The sequence below is a fragment of the Microtus pennsylvanicus genome, chromosome X, assembly GCF_037038515.1.
Source record: "Microtus pennsylvanicus isolate mMicPen1 chromosome X, mMicPen1.hap1, whole genome shotgun sequence".
NCBI lineage: Eukaryota > Metazoa > Chordata > Mammalia > Rodentia > Cricetidae > Microtus > Microtus pennsylvanicus.
Genome location: NC_134601.1, coordinates 69,758,286 through 69,770,264, shown reverse-complemented (window position 1 = coordinate 69,770,264; position 11,979 = coordinate 69,758,286). Strand labels below are relative to the sequence as shown.

Sequence of the window (11,979 nt, the reverse complement as noted above, 5' to 3'; positions counted from 1 at the left end):
GTCCACTCTCTCCATACCTCTTCAATATAGTGCTTGAATTTCTAGCAATAGCAATAAGACAACATAAGGAGATCAAGGGGATTCGTATTGGAAAGGAAGAAGTTAACCTTTCGTTATTTGTAGATGATATGATAGTATACATAAGTGACCCCAAAAATTCTACCAAAGAACTCCTACAGCTGATAAACACCTTTAGTAATGTGGCAGAATACAAGATCAACTCCAAAAAATTAGTTGCCTTCCTTTACACTAAGGATAAGGAAGCAGAGAGGGAAATCAGAGAAGCATCACGTTTCACGATAGCCACAAATAGCATAAAGTATCTTGGGGTAACCCTGAACAAGGAAGTGAAAGACCTATTCGACAAGAACTATAAGTCTTTGAAGAAAGAAATTGAAGAAGACACCAGAAAATGGAAGGACCTCCCTTGCTCTTGGATTGGGAGGATCAACATACTAAAAATGGCAATTTTACCAAAAGCAATCTATAGATTCAATGCAATCCCCATCAAAATCCCATCAAAATTCTTCACAGATCTGGAGAAGACAATAAAAAACTCTATATGGAAGAACAAAAAACCCAGGAGAGCCAGAAAAATCTTATACAATAAAGGATTGTCTGGAGGCATTACCATCCCTGACTTCAAACTCTATTACAGAGCTACTTTATTGAAATCAGCTTGGTATTGGCATAAAAACAGAGAAGTCGACCAATGGAATTGAATAGAAGACCCTGACTTTAACCCACAAACCTATGAACACCTAATTTTCGATAAAGGAGCTAAAAGTATACAATGGAAAAAAGAGAGCATCTTCAACAAATTGTGCTGGCAAAACTGGATGTCAATCTGTAGAAGAATAAAAAGAGATCCATATCTATCACCATGCACAAAACTCAAGTCCAAATGGATTAAAGACCTCAATATCAGTCCGAACACACTGAACCTGATAGAAGAGAAAGTGGGAAGTACTCTACAACATATGCGCACAGGAGACCACTTCCTACGTATAACCCCAGGAGCACAGACACTAAGGGCATCATTGAATAAATGGGACCTCCTGAGGCTGAGAAGCTTCTGTAAAGCAAAGGACACTGTCACTAAGAAACAAAGGCAACCCACTTACTGGGAGAAGATTTTCACCAACCCCGCAACTGACAAAGGTCTGATCTCCAAAATATATAAGGAAATCAAGAAACTAGACCATAAAAGGCTAATCAACCCAATTATAAAATGGGGCACTGAGCTGAACAGAGAATTCTCAACAGAAGAACTTCAAATGGCCAAAAGACACTTAAGGTCATGCTCAACTTCCTTAGCGATCAGGGAAATGCAAATCAAGACAACTTTAAGATACCATCTTACACATGTCAGTATGGCTAAAATATAAAAACACCAATGATAGCCTTTGCTGGAGAGGTTGTGGAGAAAGGGGAACATTCACCCATTGCTGGTGGGAATGCAAACTTGTGCAACCACTCTGGAAAGCAGTGTTTCGGTTTCTCAGGAAATTCGGGATCAACCTACCCATGGATCCAGCAATACCACTCTTGGGAATATACCCAAGAGAGGCCCTATCATACAACAAAAGTATATGCTCAACTATGTTCAGAGCAGCATTGTGTGTAATAGCCAGAACCTGGAAACAACCTAGATGCCCTTCAATGGAAGAACGGATGAAGATAGTATGGAATATATACATATTAGAGTATTACTCAGCATTAAAAAACAAGGACTTCTTGAATTTTGCATACAACTGGATGGAAATAGAAAACACTATCCTGAGTGAGGTAAGCCAGACCCAAAAATAGGAACATGGGATGTACTCACTCATATTTGGTTTCTAGCCATAAATAAAGGACATTGAGCTTATAATGCATGTTCCTAGAGAAGCTAAATAAGAAGGTGAATCCAAAGACAAACACATAGGCATCTTCCTGAATATTAACCTTCATCATGCGATGAGAGGAGACGGAGACAGACACCCACATTGGAGCACTGGACAGAAATCTCAAGGTCCAAATCAGGAGCAGGAGGAGATGGAGCACGAGCAAGGAACTCAGGACCGCGAGGGGTGCAAGCACACACTGAGACAATGGGGATGTTCTATTGGGAACTCACCAAGGCCAGCTGGCCTGGGTCTGAAAAAGCATGGGATAAATTTGGACTAGCTCAACATAGCGGACAAGGAGGAAGAATGGGAACTCAAGAACAATTGCAGTGGGTTTTTGATCCTACTGCACGTACTGGCTTTGGGGCAGTTTGGATGCTTACCTTAGGAGACCTGGATAGAGGTGGGCGGTCCTTGGTCTTCCCACAGGTCAGGGAACCCTGATTGCTCTTTGAGCAGATGAGGGAGGGTGACTTGATTGGGGGAGGGGGAGGGAAATGGGAGGCGGTGGCGGGGAGGAGGCAGAAATCATTAATAAATAAATAAATTAAAAAAATCGAACCACACTGAACCTGATAGAAGAGAAAGTGGGAAGTAGTCAGCAACACGTGAGCACAGGATACCACTTCCTATGTATAACCCCAGTATCAAAGACAATGAGAGCAACAATGAATAAATGGGATCTTCTGAAATTAAGAAGATTCTGTAATGCAAAGTATATAGTCAATAAGACAAAAGGCAGCCTACTGAATGGGAAAAGTTCTCCACCAACCTCACATCAGACAAAGGACTGATCTCCAAAATAAAACAAGGACATGTTCAGTTTTACATACAAATGGATAGAAGAAGAAAACAATATCTTGAGTGAGGTAACCGAGACCCAAAAATATGAATATGGTATGTACTCACTCATTAGTGGATTCTAGCCTTAAACAAAGGACATTGAGCCCACAGTTCATGATCCTAGATAATTTAAGTAATAAGGTGAACCCAAAGAAAAACATTTATAGATCCACCTGGAAATTGGAAGCAGACAATATTGCCTTGCAAAAGTTAAGAGCACTGGCGGCAGAGGGTAAGACGGAAGGGGAGAGGGGGAGGGAGAGTGGAGTAGTGGAGGGTTGAAGAGACCTTGGGGGAGTGGGATGTTTGAGATGGAGGAAGGATGGATATGGCAGCAGGGAAGGAGATATCTTAATTGAGGGAGCCATTTTCGTCTTTCTAAGAGGTTTGGCTCTGGAGGGGTTTCCAGGGGTCCACAAGGATGACCCCAGCTAGGACCTGGGCAGTGGAGGAGAGGGTGCCTTAACTGGCCTTATCCTGTAGTCAGACTGATAATTATCTTGAATATCACCATAGAATCTTCATTCCGCAGAGAATGGAGACACTGACAAAATTGGAGCACTGGACTGAGCTCCCAAAATCCAGTTGAATAGTGGAAGGAGGGAGAATATGAGCCAGGAAGTCAGGACCATGAGTGGTTCACCCACAGAGACAGTATGCCTGAGCTAATGGGAGCTCACCAAATCCAGCTGGACAGATAATGAAGGTGCATGGGATCAAACTGGCCCCTCTGAATGTGGTTGACAATTGGGGCAGACTAAGGGGCCAATGACAATGGCATTGGGATTTGTCTCTACTGCATGTACTGGTTTTTTGGGATCCTATTATCTTTGAATGTTTACATTGCTTAGCCTGGATATAGTGGGGAGGGCCTTGGACATCCCACAGACCATGATTGGAGGGAGGTGAGGGGTGAGGATGTGGGGGAGAGTGGGAAGGAAGTAGTAGGATGGGAGATGTGGGAATTTTGATTGGTATTAATTTAAAGTAATAAAAAAATTATGTACCTCAAAATACGGAAGAAAAGAGAACATGATGTGATTAATAGAGTTGGTTGAAGTTAGAACAAATATTAAATAAAAGAATCATTTCAGATATGAAGACTAACTATAAATTCAATTACAAGTTCTCCCTGCAATCAATAAGAGAAAAAAATTAAGAAGTAAAACAAACATGCTGTATATAAACAATATAATTAAAAATAGAATAGATAAAACTTAGCTGATATTGAAGGCATTCAAAAGGACTTAATTAAACTTCTTCCAGAAAACAATTTTGATAATATGTATTTTTACAGACTAAAATAAAGGCTAAGTGTTTTAAAAACAATAAAAAATAAAATGATCAAGTCAAAAATGTTTACAGATACAAATGCAAAACTTTGTTTGGGAGTGGGTCCTGCTGCAGGGAATATGTCACTTTAGGTGAGCTTTGAGGTTTCCAAAGCTTCCTGCCATTTGAAGTTTGCTCTCTCTCCTTCCTGCTTGAGAGTCACCATGTAGTTTGTGTGTGTGTGTGTGTGTGTGTGTGTGTGTGTGTGTGTGGACTGGGGTGAGGAGAATGATGCTGCCACCAGATTTCCTGAGGGTCCATTGTCCTCCATATTTGTTGCAAAGTGACATAGAATATTTATTTACAGCTGGAGATACAAAGTGCCTGCCTTCCAAACTCTGGCAGGTGAAAAGGTGTCCTTTTCAGACCTGGCCCCTGCCTGATCTTATTATATAAGAAGGCAGAACAGAGCCTGTCAACTCTTGTCTTGCCTTGTCCCAGCCCCTTGTCAAAGCCGTGCACCAAGGCCCCCTGCACCTTGGAATGGCTGGCAGCATCGCCTTCTGTAGTGTGTGTGCATGCTTACTTTTTTTCATGTGTGTAGCTGCAGGGATGGTGCGGGAACTAGGTGACAGAGATGTAAGTCAGTCAGCCTCCTTCCTGACTTCCACAGAGAACAGGCTACTAGGAGAGAATGGTTTTCCATTGAGACTGTGGTTGCCATGACAATGGGGATAAGCCGTTCTTTCCTGGTTACAGATACATTGGCGAAGGATACTCACGGAGTGGAGAGGTGGGATCACTAGACAGACACGCGAGGCGCATAGGTAGGTAGGTGCCTACAGCCATCCTGAGTGAATGTGAGCTGAGCCTGTGAGTGTGCGGTGGGTATGTGCTGGCTCTTTCACGGGACAGGAAAGGTTCTGGCTACTACTGTTTGAAGCGAAGGCCCAAGGACTGGCTGCTCAGCCAGCCCTGTCTCTTTGTCCTCGGGTGACACCGCATTGGTGCCAGCTTTATCCTTTCAGGTCCTGAAAGTATAGATCGCCAACCTATGTATATGGCTGCCTCGTCGCTGTTGGGCAATGATTGTCACACATGCTCTTGATAGAATGGCCGTGTTCGTGCAACGGCACCTTACCCGAGAGAGTTGTAGCTTGTGTTGTCTGAGAGAGAGAAGCTGGAAGGCATTTAAGGAGGAGAAAAAAGCAGACGAGGACTGGCAGTTGCCTTGGAGGATTGAAGCCGAGGTCTGCAAATCTCTTAGTCTGGAGACCTGACACAAGAAGTGAAGAAATGCCTCCAAAAGACAGCCGCCTCGAAACTGACCACTAGTCACAGCTAGGCAGACTGAGGCAAAAAATCAGTGCGATATGAGCACCCGAAGAAGGGGCAGCGTTTGTTCTCTCGACGGGTGTTAGTTTGTGCCCGGGTCGGAGTCTTTGCTCCACTCACAGTTGGGTTAAGCATCAGCTGGGCTGTGCTACAGGATGTGCCACTGGGGTTTCCCTCTGACCCACCAGCCCATCATACGCATCTCTCCATGTATCATGGCCCCTGTGTGTGAATAATACGCTTTGTGCCCTTCTCGCACCCTCTCGTCAGTCTGGCCCCCGTCTGTTTGTCTCACCACAGGGAGGGAAACCATCTGGAAGTTCCCATCTGGACAAAACATGAATAGACGTCGTACACGGGGATCGTGTGCGAGTTCTTGACAGAAGGACTCGGGCACGGTGCCAAAGCATTTGTTGAGACAGAGGTTTCAGGATTCCATCTTGCACCCTTCTCCGTGCACCTCTGTGGAAGACTTTGCTGCTTTCATCGGAAAGGTAACTGTTGAAGGTAGTGCACTAGAGATCATGCCTGAAATGATGGAGGCAGATGGCAAAACTGACAGTATTTAAGCAGGGTGTAGAAGACCGAAGGGCTTTTCTAAGGCATGGCACGGTAGGCATGCACAGATGGAATACACACGCCGGGGAGAGTGTGGCCTGACATGGATGCAGACGCTTTTCTCTGTGACTGAGTTACAGATGCTGGGTGGACGTCCTGGCATGTGGGCTTGAACAAAAACTTGGTATTCCCGGGTATGTTTTCTAACTCAGGAAGTGTGTGAGGCTGAGAACATCATGTCTGAGGGAAGGAGACATTCCTACAGACACCCTTGTCTGGGGTGGAAAGCTTGCATTCTATAAGTATAACTCGGGCATCCGTGATTGCTAAGGGCACCGAGTGAGCGATGGGCTCTCTCGTGCCCAAGGTGTGGTACCTGCATATGGGAGCATGTTTGGGCTAGATGGTGCTCAGTCAGCCTTGCTGGTGAGCACGTGCTAGGAAGATCCAGCAGAGGGCAGTCGGAACTAACTGGGGTGCCTATGTTTTTCCTCTGTGTCCTCAGCAGATACCTGTGGCCAAGGACTCCACGAAGGTTGGATCAGAGGAGGCCCACCCTGTGAGATTGCACAGATTCCTCGGAGGAAGAGGTACTACGGGTGATTGGGCCCCAGACTTGCACAGTCCTCATTTACTATTGCATCACCCAGCAGGTGTAGACTGGGACAGACCTAGACTCCTGCATGTTGAGAGCCACTTTATGCACTGTAAGATCAGATTGGGAGTCGGTAAGACTTGAATGGGAATACAGAAGAAGGGACACTACATATTTGCGCAGTGAATAGGGATCTGGAGCTAGAATGTAACAACAGGTGTTTATGGATACAGAGGGTGGGAAGAGGAGGGCTGGGAGAATGAAGCGAATATCATTTGCCTCCCATATTTCTGTGGGGTCGGAAATTCCAATGGGTAAGACCGGAGTCCCTAAGGGAGAGGTAGGTGTGCCCACACTCACAGAAGGGGTCATGGGGTAGCAGGAGTCCCCAAAAGGATCAGGGTCCTCAGGAAAATGTGTCAGGAGCCCTGAGTCCTCTGTGTTCTGCCTCACTGTGCCTGGTGCTGGCCCGGTAATGATAGAAGCCACCTGCATCTTGGCAGGAACAGTGAGCAACTGTGCCGTGTGAGCCCTTCGTGGTTTTTCCGTGTTGTGGTCCCCAAAGTGTGTGGTCATCGGCAACCTCAGTGGGCCTCTCCTGAGGATCAGACACATGTGGGCTTTGTGTCCAGCGTGCATGCACAACACGCACGGCATGCTCACTACTGATAGGAAACCATGGGCCCAAGGCAAGAGCAGTCAGGAAAGGACCCTGACACACACCCACTCACAGTGAGAAGAAAGGGACGAGACTCCACTGAAAAGCATGGGGCGGCGGAGATACGGGTGTGCAGGATCTATGGACTTGAGGTGTCAGCAGGAGAGTGGGCAATACCAACGGAAACACTTACCCTGTTGGCTCTCATCTGACACTACAGAGTCTGCCAATTAGAAAGCATTTCACCATGGTGAAGTGCTTTCCTGGGGGGCTCTCCTTTGTGGTATGTGTACACTTGATCCCATAGCAAGGTCCAGCACAGAGTTGGGACAAGAGATCAGAACCAAAATATGATGGGGGGGGGCGCACGGGAAGGGGAGGGAGGCCAGAAGGTATGACCATGACAGCAACCATCCTTACTTGCCATGTTATGCAAATCGCCATGAAGATTTCCGGACACACCTTGTTCTTCAACCCGGTATCCTACTGGTGCAGAAGGCAAGGTGCACTAGGTGTCCACAAGCTTTCTGGGGCCGGGCACGATGGGATTAGCTCCCTAGGAAAGAAAGCAATGAGACTCCTCCCACCCCGACGGAATCCCAGGGAGCCCCCAAGGTATTGGATGGGCAGGACAATACAAAAGCCACCTAAAGACACTCGTCTTTCCAGAAGGAAGTTCACCACCCCAGCCTCAGGGTGGGCAACCGTGTGTTACACATCTGCTCTGGATCCTTCCATATCTTCTCCCACTCCCACCCTCATCCATGTAGAACGACAGACTTTGGGCACTCCCTTGCTTTCTCTCTCCTCACCTCACTGAGCTGTTGCTTCAGTATCCACTTAAAGGCCAATTACGTCCTAACACAGCTCTGTTTCCCTCTCCCACACTTACAGGACATGCCCACACCACCCTGAGAGAGGCCATCAGATTAAGCTTGTCTATCAGATTCTGGAGGGAGGACAACACTACAGGCTGGGGAGCAGGCCAGAGACTACCAGCAGGGAAGTGTTCCCACCACAACCCAGGGAGTCACCCTGTCCTGATCAGAACAGCCCCAGAATTCCATCACCATGGACTCTGTAGAGTATGTGCTCTGTGGCTGGAAGGGACAGCTGTGGCCTGCAAAGGTGCTGTCCAGACCCAGGACCTCAGCCCATAGTAAGAGGAGAGGGGCCACTTTCCTGGAGGTCGAAATTCTTCCTGTGGGTGAGAAGACGAGAGTGTGGAGCACAGAGGTAAGGCCCCTAACCAAGTCTGAAATCCTAACCATCGCCTCCTTGGCCAGAGAGGAGTCACAGGGCAATGGCTCGCCAGGGCAGACCAGGGCATACAGAATAGCCCTCAAGGTGGCACTGGATGTTCTGGAAGAGGGAACCCGCTTGTATCAAGGAGAAAGGGAAGGTGGCCGAAGAACCAACACAGCAGCTCCCAAGGTTCCAAAAGAGGAGACCACCTCCAGCCCACACCAGTGCCAGCACTCCCAAAGGCACAAGCAAAAAGGCCAAGGGCTCTCCCACAGGAGTCTTGGGAAGCAAGGCCGCCCAGGACCTGTGTTGATGCGCTCACTGAAGGAGCCTGCAGTGCAAGTGGGGGAAGCCCAGGCACACACTGCTGGAGAGCCCCCTTACTTCGAAATGCAAGGGAATATATTAAGGGGCACCAGAGTATGGCCAAGTTCCTGCAAGACGCCAACAGGAAACGCTGGTGATAATCCTGGCAAGAGCAAGTTGAGTACCCCCAAGCTCAGGGCTTTGAGTGCCCAGGCCTCTAGGGAGGGTGCCCGGGCTAACAATGAGCATCGGCCTGCCTCTGGGCCCCCGAGGCATGCCTCTTCCTTGCCCAAAGCTCTCAGGCAGCAAGTACAGTGTGGCGGCCTAGAGATCCGAGCCATTGGAGCCCAAAGGAAGACCACCCTCCCAGAGAACAAGGAGGACCCAGGCCAGCGGAACCGGAGGCAAGGCTCAGAGGGGGCATCGGCAGCCTGCGTGCTTCCAGTCCCGAGAGTGCGAAGGTCAGTCCGCATTGCTGGCAGGAAAAGGAAGATCCATGTGCTGTGTGCACAATGTGGGCTCTCAGGACTGGAAACTCGAGTGCACACCAAGGTACGTAATGCCAGGGTCAAGAGGAGAGCCGCTAAAGTTCAGGAAGACTGCCAAGCCACCAGTGTGGCTTCTTCCCAGGAGACGAATACCATCCAACCAGGAATGCTGGTCTGGTTCAAATTCCAGGACCACCCTTTCTGGCCGGCGGTGGTCAAGAATGTCAGCCAGAACGACAAGACGGCCAGGGTGCTGCTGATCGAGGGCAACATGCAGCTTGAGCACAGGGGTGTCCGAGTCCCTCTCCGCAAGCTGAAGCTCCTAGACTGTGGGGAGAAATTATCACTCCTGCAGAGAGCCAGCAAAGTGTACAGCCAGGGCATCAACTGGTGCTTCTCGGTGATCGACCACTTCAGAGAGGACATTGCCTGTGGCTCCTTCCGGGGCTCCTTTATGGACTACTACACCGCCCGAGCCAGTTACCCGCTAAGGCGAGCCATCCAAGAAGGCGACCTGCGCATTGATTTCCCCAAGGTGAGCTATGCTGACTTGGAAGACTGGGAGGAGGAGACCACCCTGGGTGGCAAAGGGCCCCGCAAGAAACTCCTGCCTGACCGCATGAGAGCCGCTTGGGACAGAGCCAACCAGAAGCTCGTAGACTTCATCGTGAAGAAAAAGGGGGCTGACCAGCACCTGCTGGACATCGTGAAGGGCAAGAAACCATCCAGGTGGCTGGACGACCTCTGGAAATCAAAGAGGGAAGTCTTCTGCATCGAGACCTACCTAGAGGATGAAGACCAGTTGCATCTCGTGGCCACACATTTGCAGGAAATCTCCAAGGAAGCACACCAGGTCCTGCTCTCGCTTACAAGTGGAGACAAAGTCCGGCTCACCATGGAGGTTCTTCTTCCAGAGGCAATCATCTTCTCCATCGCTGCCCTGGATGAGCTCAGCTACAAGGAGGCAGAAGAGAAGTACCTGCGAGGCCCACCTGTGCACTATCGTGAAAAAGAGCTCTATGAGAAGACCATCCTAAAGGCAGCCCGGAAGAGGTCAGCAGCCAGGATTGGGGCGGGTAGGGACCCTCCTGTGCCCACTCTTTAATAGGGAGCTTTCCCCTTTCAGCCTTCACCCCTGAAGCTCCACCTCCAAAAGAGAACCATCTGGGAGACTGTGGGGCTTGCTATGACCGCTCCTCATTGCTTATGTCTTTCTTCACCCACCCCCACCCATAAATAAACATTCATGTACATGCTTGATGGTGCATATTGTCTACATTGGTTTGGCAATTCCTGTTAGCTTCAGGCTGGGCCTAGCGCTCTTTGGGCTGTGCCCAAGCATGGAGAAGTCCCATGGAGATCCTTCTCTGGAATGTCAGCAGCAATGGGTGGAGTATTAGCTAGCTATGCACAGACTTGCCCTCTCTGCACAGACCCCACACACCCAGACAGCACACCAGGTTCCTGATGACACTGTGTCTCTCTGTGTGTCTCCAACTCTTCCCCATACTCCCTGTCCTCTCTAGGGTGCCATGGATGGGCCAGTCCCATTGCTTTCTACATTACCTCCTTCTTTGCTCACTCACGTTAAAGGAGAGGAAGAGATGTGTGCTTTGAGGCTGTGCTTTGAAGCCAAAGATGGGGTTGGAAATGTTGTGACCCTAGGGATAGCCTGATTTCAAAGAACTCTCTCCCTCTCTCTCCTTCTCTCTCTCTCCTTCCCTCTCTCCTCTCTCTCTCTCTCTGTCTCTCTCTCTCTCTCTGTGTTTGTGTGTGTGTGTGTGTGTGTGTGTGTGTGAGAGAGAGAGAGAGAGAGAGAAATAGAGAGAGAGAAATAGAGAGAGACAGAGAGAGAGCATGCTTGCATGCGTGCATGTTTGTGAGTGTATGTGTGTGCTCCTTTTTGATCCTCCTGTCTCTGTTTCCCTGATGCTGGGATTAAACATACCTGTCCACATACTTTTTTTGTCAAATGAGTACTGGATGATGAAGTCAGGTTTTCACCTCATGCAGAAAGCACTTTCCATTCTCAGCCATCCTCCACTCCCCCGAGTCTTCATACTCTAAATGACACCAATTTGCCAACCATGTGGGCTGACTCTCTGCAGTAAACATCAGTATCCCAGCTTTTCTCACATTTCAGAGATCAGAGACTTCTGCTGTTTGCAGCAAGGGAGGGGACCTGTCATCCCTTGGAGTCACTGACACCTGTAGTGTAATGATGAGAGGCAGGCCTGCCATACCTCTCTGAAGCTTCTGTTTCCCTGCCTGGAATTACAGTACATGACATATTTTGTTGACTGTGCACTGATTTGGTGCCTCAGTGGACTCTCAAGTACAACGTTATGCTCAACATTATTCTTGCTGCTAATTTCTGTATTTCCTTTCTGCACACAGTAGGCTCTTACCCAGGTTAAAAAGATCATACATAGTGTAAGTGCTTGTATTTTCCATAGTGGGACTGCAAACATAAGAACCCTGGTGCTTGCTGACCAGCCAGTATGGCTGAATTTGCAAGTACTGAGTTCTATGAGGAGATCCTGTTTAAAAAACGAACATGGAGAATAAATGAGGCAGGCATGTCTTGTCAGCTTCTGGTTTCCACACTCAGAAGGTCACAAAAATGAACATGGAGAGAAGATTTTTAAAGGGACCCACATTTTCCCTCTGTGTTATGAGCTGTTTCTCTATAAAAGCCATCAACAGTTTAACTCAATCCTTCTTACCTTTAAGTATTTAAAAATCACTGGCACCTCTTTTCTTCCTGCTTTTGACTCCATCTAGAGAAGG

At 48.2% G+C, this 11,979-nt stretch overlaps 1 protein-coding gene across 1 annotated transcript; it reads left to right on the top strand.

Moving 5' to 3' along the window:
• Window positions 1-8,221: 8,221 nt before the first annotated feature.
• On the top strand, window positions 8,222-10,294 carry LOC142840363 (putative PWWP domain-containing DNA repair factor 4). Its single transcript, XM_075956920.1, has one exon. It carries the CDS (start codon window positions 8,222-8,224, stop codon window positions 10,292-10,294), a length of 2,073 nt encoding a protein of 690 aa, XP_075813035.1.
• Window positions 10,295-11,979: the final 1,685 nt, after the last annotated feature.